The 13,995-nt window shown below is 38.1% G+C and overlaps 1 protein-coding gene across 2 annotated transcripts in view; it reads right to left on the bottom strand.

The window, feature by feature from the left end:
* DDX58 (DExD/H-box helicase 58) overlaps positions 1 to 13,995 on the bottom strand; it is a 72,089-nt gene that overhangs the window by 37,172 nt on the left and 20,922 nt on the right. For both annotated transcript variants that reach the window (XM_025358936.1, XM_025358937.1), the window contains exons 2-3: positions 9,133 to 9,267; positions 1,202 to 1,383 (exon numbers count right to left, since the gene is read on the bottom strand). In XM_025358936.1, coding sequence (XP_025214721.1) covers positions 1,202 to 1,383; positions 9,133 to 9,267 — 317 coding nt within the window. The remainder of the gene's footprint in view (positions 1 to 1,201; positions 1,384 to 9,132; positions 9,268 to 13,995) is intronic.

Here is a 13,995-nt window from a genome sequence, read left to right as displayed (position 1 = left end):
CTCTATCAGTTTTGACTGAAGAAATGTCAGTTCACATACTATCTGATTTAAAGCCATTGTACATTACGGTTCAATGGGTCATATTCATGACAATTTTTTCCCCGTCCAACACATCTTTTAAGATACTTTTTCCCTCATCCTTTCCTTTACACTAGATGTCACTGTGTCAAGCCAAGCCTTCTCATCGCCTCTGAGTTCTTACACCTATCCTCATCAGCAATATTAGGAAAATAATCATTTGACAACCATTCCCAACATGGGTATATTGGCATATAGCAATATGTGGAAACAGATAACAAAATACTAACAATTTTTTTTTCAGGGTTGAGGAATTTGTATGACTTTTACTAATCATAATAACTAAAGTTTATTGTTCACACACTCTGTGCAAGACATACATGAGTACTTTATATATATTATCTCATTTACATATCTCATTACCCTTATAAAAGTACCATATTAATAAGGTACCATTATTATTTCCATTTTACACACAAGGAAACAGATAGATATTCAGAGAAACTAAGTAACTTGCCCAAGATCATACTGCTAGTAAGTGGTTGAGCTATGATTCTAACGAAATTTATCTGTGTTCAGAGTCTAAACACTTAACTGCTAGAGTCTGTAGCCCTTTCTCATCTGCTCAACTGTTCAATTTAAATTTGCATAAAACACTGTTCACAGACTGTGGTGATTTTAACTGAAAATAGGGCAAACTTCAAAAAAACTTTGTGACATAAATATTACTCAGTTCACATTAAAAGTACCATTCTGGCTGGGCGCGGTGGCTCACACCTGTAATCCCAGCACTTTGAGAGGCCAAGGCGGGTGGATCACGAGGTCAGGAGTTCGAGACCAGCCTGATCAACATGGTGAAACCCCGTCTCTACTAAAAATACAAAAATTAGCTGGGCGTGGTAGCGCGCACCCATAATCCCAGCTACTCAGGAGGCTGAGGCAGGAGAATCACTTGAACCCAGGAGGCAGAGGGTGCAGTGAACCGAGATCATGCCATTGCACTCCAGCCTCGGTGACAGAGCGAGACTCCATCTCAAAAAAAAAAAAAAAAAAAAGGTACTATTCTATGAGTACTTTTGTGGGTTTCAATGGTCTTTCTCAGGTCTAAAACAGTATAGAAAACAGAAGACACCTCCCATGTTATTATTATTTTCCCCAATTTTAGTACTTTATATTAACTTACCTGTAGAATTTCTTCACATTCCTGATTAATTAAACATTCAGACAGATCAGAAAGGATATCTGTTGGAATAATTCTGGTTTTAAATTCTGGTTGTAAACGTTTTAAAAGTAATCTATACTCCTCCAACTTTTCAATTTTTTTGAAATCCCAACTTTCAATGGCTTCATAAAGTCCAGAATAACCTGAAAAGAATGAAAAAAATGTGACCTTTTATGAAACCAACTGAAAAATACTTTGAGATTAGTATCATAGAAATCATGTTTGAATGTATGGTGGTAGAATTCAAAAAATATCTGTAAATTACCCCCAATTGTCATTGATTTTTCAAAAAGAAAACAGTATTCATTTTAGTCATCCAACACTTTCAGGCCTTCTAGCAATATTTATTATCTATTGGGAAAAAGTACTAAGGACAACTTTGAAGTCTTACATTTTTATCTTAGTATAAAATCTTTCTTACAAAGTGCCCCATGGACTTCACCTACAATCCCTAATTTGTCTTTAAAAAGTCAAAGTCAACAGGTTTATTAAGTATCTTCTCAGTGGAAAGCAGTAAAGAAGGCAAAAAGAAATATAAACCTTAATTCCTGACCCCAAGGAACTTTCCTTCTAATTTTTCTAAGATAATATTAAGTAAATTTCCCATTTACTTAATATTATCCCACATGCCTTTAAAAGACATTTATTTAAAAATCATATTTAGAAAGTTCAGAAAAAAATACTAATGGCCAACATACATAAGATGTTCAACCTCATTCTTTTTTAAAACTGTAGTAAAAAACAGATAAAACATTTACCATCTTAACTATTTTTAAATGTACAGTTCAGTCATGTTAAATTCATTTTGTTATAAAACAAAAATCCAGACCTTTTCCACCTTGCAAATCTAAAACTCTATAAAACAACTATTCCTTTTTCTCTCCTCACCCCTGCTCCTGGTAACCACCACTCTTTCTGTTTCTATGAATCCGACTACTTTAGATAATTTATATAGGTGGCAAAATACAATATTTGTCTTTTTGTGACTGGCTTACTCCACTCAGCACAGCTCCCTCAATGTATGTCGATTTTGCAGCATGTGCCAGGATTTCCTTTCCTTTTCTTTTTAAGGCGGAATAATATTCCATTGCATGTGTATATCACATTTTGTTGATCCATTCATCACTGATGGACATCTGAGTTGCTTCTACCTTGTAAGTGATCACGAATAACGCTACTATCAACATGGATGTGCAAATATCTCATCAATACCCTGCTTTCAATTCTTTTGGAAATACACCAGAAGCAGAATTGCTGGATCATATGGTGATATATATTTTCAATTATTTGAGGGACTGCCAAACTATTTTCCATGGCAGTTACACCATTTTACAATCCTACCAATCAGGCACAGGGTTGCAGTTTCTCCACATCCTCAACTATACGCATTATTTTCTGTTTTTATTTTTATAGAAACCATTGTAATGGGGGTGATGTGATATCACATAATGGCTTTGAATTTCTCTGATGATTACTGATGTTGAATATCTTTCCATATACTCATTAGCCATTTGCATACCATATTTGGATAAATGTCTATTCAAGTCCTTTGCTTTTTTTTTTTTTTTTTTTTGCTTTTTTTGTGAGATGAGTCTCGCTCTGTCACCCAGGCTGGAGCACAGTGGCATGATGTCAGCTCACTGCAACCTGCACCTCCCAGGTTCAAGTTATTCTCCTGCCTCAGCCTCCTGAGTAGCTGGGACTACAGGCGTATGCCACCACACCTGGCTATTTGTATTTTTAGTAGAGACAGGGTTTTGTCATGTTGGCCAGGCTGGTCTTGAACTCCTGACCTCAGGTGATCCACCTCCCTCAGCCTCCCAAAGTGCTGGGATTACAGGCATGAGCCACCACGCCCAGTCCCTTTGCCTATTTTTTAATTTGATTTTTGTCTTTGAGTTGCAGGAGTCCTTGATATAGTCTACATATTAACCCCTTATCAGGTATATGATTTGCAAACATTTTCTCTCATTCCATGGGTTGACTTTTCACCCTATTACGTCCTTTGAGGCATGTAAGTTTCATATAGTCCCATTTGTCTCTTTTTTCACTTTTGCTGCCTATGCTTCTGATATCATGTCCAAGAAATCACTGCCAATTCCAATGTCATGAATTTTTTCTCCTATGCTTTCTTCTAGGAGTTTTAACAGTTTTAGGTCTTATATTTAGTCTTTAATGCATTTTGAGTTGATTTTTGTATAAAGTGTGTGATGGTTAATTTTCTGTGTCAGCTTGACTGGGCTAAGGGATGACCAGATAGCTGGTAAAACATTATTTTTGGGTGTATCTGTAACGGTGTTTTCAGAACAGATTATCACTTGAATCAGACTGAATAAAGAAATTCACCCTCAATGATGTGTGCAGACATCATCCAATCCATTATAGACCAAAAGGGAACAAAAAGGGAGAAGAAGGGCCAATTCTCTTTTCTTGAACTCATCATTTTTCTTGCCCTTGGACATCAGAGGTCCTGGTTCTCAGGCCTTCAGACTCTGAATTACACCAACTGCTCTTCTGATTCTCCAGATTGCAGACAGCAGATCATGGGACATCTCAGCCTCCATAATCACGTGAGCCAATTCCAAAAATATACATGTAACAATGTGTATACATATCTCATCATATATACACACAAATATATCCTATTGCTTTTGTTTCTCTGGAGAACTGTAATACATGGTATAAGTGTCAAAATTCATTATTTTGCATATGGATATCCAGTTTTCCCAACAACATTTGCTGAAGAGACTGTCCTTTCCCCATTGAGTGGTCTTGGTATCTTTGACCACATACTTGAGAATTTATTTGTGGGTGCTCTTTTGGCCTATTTCTCTGTCTTTATGCCAGTGCCACACCATTTTGATTGCTACAGATTTTTAATGTGTTTTGAAATCAGGAGAGGTGAGGCCTCCTGGTTTATTTTTCATTATCAAAATTTTACCTATTCGAGATACCTTGAGATTCTCTATAAATTTTGGATACACTTTTCTATTTCTACAAAAAAAATGCCATTGGGATTTTGATAGGGAGTGCATTGAATCTGCAGTTCACTTTTGGTAGTATAGGCATCTTAAGTCTTTAATTCATGAATGGAGATGTCTTTCCATTTATTTGTGTTATCTTTCATTCTTTCAGCAATATTTTGTTGTTTTCAGGGTGTGAATCTTTTATCTCCTTGGTTAGGTTTCTTCCTAAGTATTTTAATCTTTTTGATGCTATTATAAATGGAATTGTTACCTTAATTTCTTTTTTGGATTATTTGTCAATACATAAACATGTGACTAATTTTGGCGTGTTGATTTGTGTCCTGAAACTTTTCTGAATTAGTTCTAATAGTTTTTTCTAAAATCTTTAGGGTTTTCTACATATAAGATTCTGCCATTGGCCGGGCATGGTGGCTCACGCCTGTAATCCCAGCACTTTGGGAGGCTAAGGCAGGCAGATCACGAGGTCAGGAGATTGAGATCATCCTGGTTAACACGGTGAAACCCGGTCTCTACTAAAAATACACAAAATTAGCTGGGTGTGGTGGCGAGCACCTGTAGTCCCAGCTACTCGGGAGGCTGAGGCAGGAGAATGGCGTGAACCCAGGAGGCAGAGCTTGCAGTGAGCCGAGATCGCGCCACTGCATTCCATCCAACCCGGGCGACAGAGCGAGACTGTCTCAAAAAAAAAAAAAAAATTCTGCCATCTGCAAACAGATTATTTTACTTCTTTTCCAATTTGGATACCTTGTCTTTCTTTTCCTTGCCTAACTGCTCCAGCTAGGACTTCTAATACTAAACCATTAAAAGTACTATTTTTACCTAACAGGTTGGTAAGGGTTAAAATAGCTTACAATATCCAGATTAATCATATCCCCAAAGTGGAGAAATAGTGCTTTCTCTGAAGAGAAACAGAAACCAGCCCTTTGGAAAGACTTGCTCCATTGCTGATTTCAACCAACCTCCTGACTGCCCCTCCCTTTAGCAGTTTCAACACAACAACCAACCAGCATTTCTTCCTGATAAGAGACCACCAACCATAGAGTGGGTCTGGTCAGTCTATGAAGGATGTGCAGTGAGAGTTTTCATGTCCTCTGCTTCACCTTCTGACATCAGAGGGCCAAAAACTCCACCCATGGATCATGCTAACACTGCCAGTTTTTGAACATGGGTGCCATGGAAAGGCATGAACTCAGCTGCCCAGGTGCATTCTTCTACTTTCATATTCATGACTCCTCCTGCAGTTTACTGAATATTTGGTCACCCTGTTCAGCATAAATCCCTGTTTCACTCTTCCCACCCTCAAAGTGCCTGTTTCCCGCTTCTGGCAGGAGGCTACACTTCCCAGCCTGTCAAAATGGCCACCATGCAGACAGACTGCCAACGCTTTATGAAAAATAAAGCTCTCCTTTCCAAATTTATGAACTTCATGATTCTTCTGTTGATAGAAAACGCCATAGCTCTGAAAACAGAAATGTAAAAATTATGTAATATTTGATGCATGTACCAGAATATTTGTAACATATATAATAAAGACTGTAACAAGAAAAGGAACATATGTGAACCCACTATCCAATTTAAGAACCACCAAATTCCGGCTGGGTGCAGGGGCTCATGCCTGTAATCCCAGCACTTTAGGAGGCCAAGGCAGGCAGATCACTTGAGGCCAGGAGTTCAAGACCAGTCTGACCAACATGGTGAAACCCCATCTCTACTAAAAATACAAAAATTAGCTGGGCATGGTGGCATGTGCCTGTAATCCCAGCTACTCGGGAGGCTGAGGGAGAAGAATTGCTTGAACCGGGACCCAGGAGGCAGAGGTTGCAGTGAGCGGAGATTGCAACACTGCACTCCAGCCTGGGCTATGGAGTGAAACTCCGCCTCAAAAAAACAAAAACAAAAAACAAACAAACAAAAAAACCCAACATATTCCAATACTTTGTGCCTTCTCTTTCCAACCTCTCTGCTCCCTGCTAAAGTCACTGCTTTCCTGTATTTAATATATCAATACTTTAATTTTTTTATAGTTGCATATATTTGATTCCCTAAGCAATATGTTAAGTTTAGCTTTTTGGAGCTTTATAAATATTATATCCTATGCCATGTAAGTTTCTCTTTCTTTAAAATTTAACATTACATTTCTACAACTCACCTGAGTTGTCATCTATAGATGTGTTCACACCTTTTCATTGTAGTTTAATGGACCATGTGTAAATACTATAAAATTTATGTATACATTCTCCTCTTAAAAGACATCAGGCTAATTTCCAGTTTTGTTTGCTTGCTTTTGTTACTACAATTATACTATGAACACTCTTATATGCATATTCTGGAATATATGTATAAGTTTTTCTAGGGCACAAACTTAAAAGTGAAACTTTTGGATAGAAGGATACATGAGAGCTGAATTCTACAAGGTGATATCAAGTTATTTTTCAAAATAGTTGTATCAATTTACACTCCATATAATGATATTTAAGATTTCCAGCCAGGCACGGTAGCTCACGCCTATAATCCCAGCACTTTGGGAGGCCGAGGCAGGTGGATCACCTGAGGTCAGGAGTTCGAGGCCAACCTGACTAACATGACAAAACCCCATCTCTGGCTAGGCGCGGTGGCTCACGCCTGTAATTCCAGCACTTTGGGAGACCGAGGCAGGCGGATCACGAGGTCAGGAGATCGAGACCATCCTGGCTAACATGGTGAAACCCTGTCTCTACTAAAAATACAAAAAATTAGCCGGGCGTGGTGGTGCGTGCCCGTAATACCAGCTACTCGGAGGCTGAGGCAGGAGACTGGCATGAACCCAGGAGGCGGAGCTTGCAGTGAGCCGAGATCGCGCCACTGCACTCCAGCCTAGGCGACAGAGTGAGACTGTATCTAAAAAATAAACCAAAAAACAAAAAAACCCATCTCTACTAAAAATACAATAATTAGCCAGGTATGGTGGTGGGCACCTGTAATCTCAGCTACTCAGGAGGCTGAGACATGAAAATAACTTGAACCTAGGAGGCGGAGGTTGCAGTGAGCCGAGATCGTGCCATTGCACTCCAGCCTGGGCAACAGAGCGAGACTCTGTCTCAAAAAAAAAAAAGATTTCCATTAAATATCTTCTTTAACCTTAGCACTGTTGGACTTAAGTTTTGCTGTCTGGTAGTTATAAAATGTTATTTCACTGTGTTCCTAATCTACAATTCCCAAATTCCTAATTGGGCTGAGAATCTTTTCATACATTTATTTACTTTTCATTCTTCGTATTCATTGAAATGTTTGTCCAAATTTTTTGCTCTATGTATGTTTTCTTTTTCCAATTGATTTTAAGACCTTTTTAATATATTCTAGATACTAATCCTTTAGTGATTATATATTTTGAAAATATCTTCTCCCAGAGTTTGTGATTTGTTTTGTTTTGTTTTTTTGTTCACTTTCTTTATGGTGTTTTTGATAAACTTGATGTAAGGAATACAAATGTATTTATTTATTTGTATCCACATGGGCATGAAAGTTAGGGTTTGTTTTTTAAATACAGGGTTTATTTATTTATTTATTTTAATTTGAGAAGGAGTTTTACTCATTGCCCAAGCTGGAGTGCAATGATGCAATCTCAGCTCACTGCAACCTCCGCCTCCTGGGTTCAAGCAATTCTCCTGCTTCAGCCTCCAGAGTAGCTGGGATTACAGGTGCCCACCACCACGCCCAGCTAATTTTTGTATTTTTAGTAGAGACAGGGTTTTGCCAAGTTGGCTAAACTGGTCTCAAACTCCTGACCTCAGGTAATCTGCCCGCCTCATCCTCCCAAAGTGCTGGGATTATAGGCGTGAGCCACCACGCCCGGCCCAGGGTTTGTTTTTTAAATGCGGGGGTCTCCCTATGTTGCCCAGGCTGGAGTGCAGCAGTGCCATCATAGCTCACTGCAGCCTCAAACTTCTGGACTCAGGCAGTCCTCCTGCCTCAGCCTCCTGAGTAGCTGGGACTACAGGCACATGCCACCATGTCCAGCTTGAGTTTGTTTGGTTTTTAATATTATTCTGTTTATCAACGCTATTTTTTTAATAGCTCCTCCTTTCCCAGTAATCCTCCTTTCTCAGTGATGTCTAATATATCAGGTTTCCATAAAGACATGGGCCTAATAAAAGGGTCTTTATTCTGTTTCAATGGTCAGTTTGTCAGTGCCAGAACCAACATTTCACTGTCTCAATGCCTGTAGCTTTCTAACAAATGCTGACAGGTAGAAAGAAAAGCCCCAATCTACTAAACTTGTCTTCTTTAGGGGTGTCTTGACTACTGTTGGGTCGTAATTCTTCCATATACATTGTAGAATCAACTTGCCACACTCTGAAAAGTATATAGGATTTTTATTAGAATTATATTGAATATACAGATCAATGTAGGGGGAACTGACATTTTTTATGATCTCAAGGCTCCTTCTCTATGTGATGGGTATGTTTTTCCATTCAGGACTTCTTTAATATCTTTCAATAACATTTTACCATTTTCTCCATTCAGACCTTATACATCTTTTGTTAGATTTATTCCTAAATATATTACAATTGTTATTATTAGAAATGATACTTCATTTTGGATTACATTTTTTGTTTGCTTCCATTGGGCAGAAATGCAACTAATTTTTGTATATTAGTTTTATATCCAAATAATCTTGCAAAACTCTTCCATTAGTGACAATAATCTCTCTGCAGATTCTTTTGCTGGATGTTTCAGGTAAACAATTATGTCATCTGCCTAAACACAGTCTTTATATTGCCTCAGACTAAGAGGCATGAACTATAAGTGGATACTTCAAAATTAATAGCTTTTCACTTTTACAGTATTGTCAGGCAGCAAGGTTTTGTGATTTGTGATTTGTGATTTAAAAGATTTGGGATTTGTGATGAAAAAGAATGAACTAACCTGCATGGTCTAGGGCATCCAAAAAGCCACGGAACCAGCCTTCCTCCTGGAGCTCCAACAGGAACTTGAGAAAAAGTGTGGCAGCCTCCATTGGGCCCTTGTTGTTTTTCTCAGCCTGAATATACTGCACCTCTTCTACAAACAGAAGCAAAAATGACTCATCAAATTGCAGAACTATTAATCATTAGAAGAAAAACCAGAAAAGGATCATGAGACCTTCCCAAATAGTGACAGGAACTGTAACAAGTCACAGCATTGGAAGAATCTTTAGAGAAGCAGCAAAACCTCTGCCCAGGCCGACTATGCCCATTCTTCACCAAGCCACTCTTCCCACCCTCTCTGGAAACTTCCAGTTTGGTGTGGAGGTCTGAGCACACATTCTAGAAAAGGAATTTCTTGAAGATGTGTAAAAAAATGTCCCCGCAAAAAGGGAGAAGTCATGGTGGCCTCAAACTATCCTCCTGTCTCAACCTCTCAAAGTACTGGGATTACAGGTGTAAGCCACTGCACCCAGCCTCTAGAAAAAAAATTTCTTTTAATTAGTTGGGTGTGGTGGCTCACACCTGTAGTCTCAGCTACTTTGGAGGCTGAGGTGGGAGGATCACTTGAACCAAGGAGTTCAAGGTTCCAGTAAGCTATGATGGCATCACTGTATTCCAGCCTGGGAAACGAGTGAAAACTTGTCTTGAAATAGGACAAGCAAAGGAGAAGGAAGTAAGTAAGGGATATTTTCATGGTCTTTTTGGGAGAAAACTATCTACCAACTGCTGGTGGTCATTCTAACTTTGTACACTAATGTCATACCTGAGGAGTAGTAACAAAAATGCTACCTTGGTATGACCTAATACTTGATAATTTTCTGGGTTTTTTTCAATTGTTGATGGAATGCAAATTCCAAGGGAGTAAGCAAGTTGTCAGGCTGGTGAACCACTATATCCTCATAGATTAGAAGAAGACCTAGCACATAATGGACAGTAAACAAAGGTATGTTTAATGAATGAAGGAAGACAAGAAGGAATGCCTTATAATCTTGCTCTACTTAAAGGCATCTCTGCCAAGGTCTCTGTCTTGACAACAATAAAATCAACCCTTTCAAAAAATAAAATTCAATGGTTTTTGGAGCGGTGAATCCATTAGTACTATCTAATTTTAGTACATTTTCATTACTATAAAAAGAAAACCTATATCCATTAGCAGTCATTCCCTACTTTCCCTCTCCTTAGCCCCGGGCAAACACTAATCAAATTGAGTCTCCATGGATTTGCCTATTTTACACATTTCATATTAATGGAATCATGCAATACATAGTCTGTGTCTGGCCTGTCTTACTTTGCATAATGTTTTTAAGGTTTAACCATGTTGTAGCATGTTATTATTCATTCCTTTTTATTGCCAGATCATATCCCACTGTATGGATACACCACATTTTGTTTATCCACTCCTCAGCGGCCATTTGAGTTGTGTCCACATTTTGCCTATTACAAATAGACATGCTATGAACATTCATGAGCAATTTTATGTGAAGATGTATATATTCATTTCTCTTGAGTATACACATAGGTGTGAGATTTCTAGTTCTTATGGTAACTCGGTTTTTAACGTTGTAGGGAATTGTCAAGCCATTTTCCAAAGGAGCTGCACCATCTTACATTCCCACAAGTAATCTAAGAGGATTCCAATTTCCACACATCCTTGCCAATACTTCTTATCATCTTTTTCATTTTAGCCTTCTGTATGAGTTTCCTGTGGCTGCAATAACAAATTAGGACAAACCAGGTGGTTTAAACAATAGAAGCTTATTCTCTCTGTTCTTGGAGGCCAGAATTGTGAATCACGGTGTCAGCAGAGTCATGCTTCCTCTGAAGACTCTAAGGGAGAATGCATTCCCTGCCCTTCCAGTTTCTGGTAGCTGCTGGCATTCCTTGGCTTGTGACAATGCTCCCTCCAACTGTGCCTTCCGTTTCTCTGGCTTGTGGCCACATCACTCCAGTCTCTGCCTGTGTTTTCACATGGCATTCTTGTTGTCTCTATGACTTCACATGGCTGTTTTCTTAGAGGGACACCAGTCAGATTGAACTAGGGCCCTACTCTAGTATGACCTCATCGTAACTAATTACCTCTGTAAAGACACAATCTCCAAATAAATCACATTCTGAAGTACTGGGAATTAGGACTTGAACATATCTTTTGGGTCGGGGGGACACAATTCAACCCGTAACAGCAACCTATCTTGTCACCTATCCCAGCTTCCCTGGACCCACAATCCTACCGTATTCCATTGAGTCAGTTCATTCTGTTCCTAAGCCCAGTCCTTACAGCTGTACTTTTGTTCCCAGGCCTCCCTGCTGCTTGAGCTTCCTTTTGACATGCTACCAGCCATTACAGATATTCCATGTGGAGACGCAAATTTATCCCAGCCACAGCTACCGCCTTCCCAGATAAACTGCCTTGCAGTATCCTGGGCAGTTCACATTTACTTTGCATGTGGTCAGGCCCATCCCACTACCTGGCCCCAATATCTGCTGCTACAGAGTAGTGACAATTTCCTCAAAAGCATCAACAATGCAGACAAAACCTCATCTTTAACAGTATTTCCCACTGCCTTTGCTGTCCCGGGGCCCACTGTGATGCCAACCTCAGCTTCTCAAGGTAGAATTTCTTGATCCCTTCTCTGCTTTCTCAGTCTCTTTACTGACTAAAGCTCTTTACTGACTACTGACTAAAGCACTTACACTGCATAGTACGTAGTAAATGTGGGCCTGTCTTCTACCTGAGACTGTGACTTGGAACATTTATCTTGTAATCGTCAGCACAGTACCTGGCTCATGCATGTGTCCAGAAAGTGCTACCAAAGGAATGGATACTCAGAATAGTGCCCACCTGGTGCCTCTCCAGAATCACACTTGGCCTTTGACTCCAAAATATTATAAAAAATCTGAGGGTGGGCACAGTGGCTCACACCTCTAATCCACACCTCTAATCCCAGCACTTTGGGAGGCTGAGGTGGGTGGATCACTTGAGGTCAGGGGTTCGAGACCAGCCAACATGGTGAAACCCCATCTCTACTGAAAATACAAAAATTAGCCAGGCGTGGTGGTCAGTGCCTATAATTCCAGCTACTCGGGAGGCTGAGGCAGGAGAATCACTTGAACCCAGGAGACAGAGGTTGCCGTGAGCCGAGATCGCGCCACTGCACTCCAGCCTGGGCAATAGAGCAAGACTCCATCTCAAATACACACACATACACACATACACACACACACACACACACACACACACCCCCAGGTCTGCCTTGAAACATCCTGTACAACCTGTGAGTAAGAAAAGTCCTGCAGCTTCCAGGGAACCATGCAAGTTCTCCAGGAGAAACATGGCTTCAGTGCTCCTTTTCCACGAAGTAACTAGTGTCAGTAATCACAAAATCTGATTGCAGAGAGGGTTATAGTAAACGAGATGCTAGATGTGGGCATGGGGAGAGTGTGGATAAGCTCCCTTTGCTTTCCACGGATGGCAAAAAAAAATGAATCAAAAGTTTTATATCCAGCCATAACACTCATTAGTGTCTCTGGTCCCTGACCAAATCCTCACTGATAAAATATACTTGTCACGGCCAGGCACAGTGGCTCACGCCTGTAATCCTAGCACTTTGGGAGGCTGAGGTGGGTGGATTACTTGAGGCCAGGAGTTCAAGACCAGCCTGGCTAACATGGTGAAACCCTGTCTCTACTAAAAAAATACAAAAATTAGATGGGCATGGTGGCCAGTGCCTGTAATCCCAGCTACTCAGGAGGCTGAGGCAGGAGAATCACTTGAACCCCGGAGGTGGAGGCTGCAGTGAGCTAAGAGCTAAAATCCCACCACTGCACTCCAGCCTGGGCAACAGAAGAAGACCATCTCAAAAACATATATATGTATTATACATTTAATACATTTAATAAATATATAAAATATATATATTTAGTATATAAATATATTTAGCATAAAAAATAATACTGATATAAATATCATATATAATATATATTATATCATATATATTATCATATATCATATATTATTTTATATACTAAATATATATAGATGTATTAAATTATTAAATGTATAATTTATTACAATTTATATAATTTTTATATTATATGATATTATAAATATATTATGTTAATTATACATAATTATATATAAATATATTTATATAATTATATTTGTATTACATAAATATATTTATATTACATAAATATATTTAATATAATATATTTATATTACATAAATATATATTTATATAATATATAATTATATATAATTAAATTAAATTTATATTTTTATATAAGTTAAAATTTTATTATTTTTATTTATAATAAATTTATTTTATAGAAATATAAATTAAATTTATATTTTAATTTATAATTTTTAATATATTATATATAATTTTAACATATATTATATATTATATAATAAATTATATATAGTATAATATATACTATATATCATATATAGTATATAATATATATTATAATATATAATATTGTTATATATTATATAACATACATATTTTTGTATAATTATATATTATATTATATATCTATTATATATAATAGATATATGTGTCACAATTAAAGTTAACCAATGGAATCTAGAGCTTCCAAAGCAGCCTAGAAAAAAATAGGGAAGAGAGAAAAACTTGATCACTCTAATAGAAAATAGAAAAAGGAGTTGAACCCAAAAGGTATGTGGACAGAGATGCACATTATAAAGTAAAAAGGCATAAGTAAGAAAAATGTAAATCAACTTCATAACAATGGTTGCCTCTGCAGAGGGAATCAAAAGAAGACCTCAAGGGTATCTTTCACATTATACTTCTGAGAACTT

Source organism: Theropithecus gelada, chromosome 15 (assembly GCF_003255815.1).
Source record: "Theropithecus gelada isolate Dixy chromosome 15, Tgel_1.0, whole genome shotgun sequence".
Classification (NCBI taxonomy): domain Eukaryota; kingdom Metazoa; phylum Chordata; class Mammalia; order Primates; family Cercopithecidae; genus Theropithecus; species Theropithecus gelada.
The sequence above is the reverse complement of the archived record's forward strand: the minus strand, read 5'-3'. Positions and strand labels throughout refer to the sequence as shown.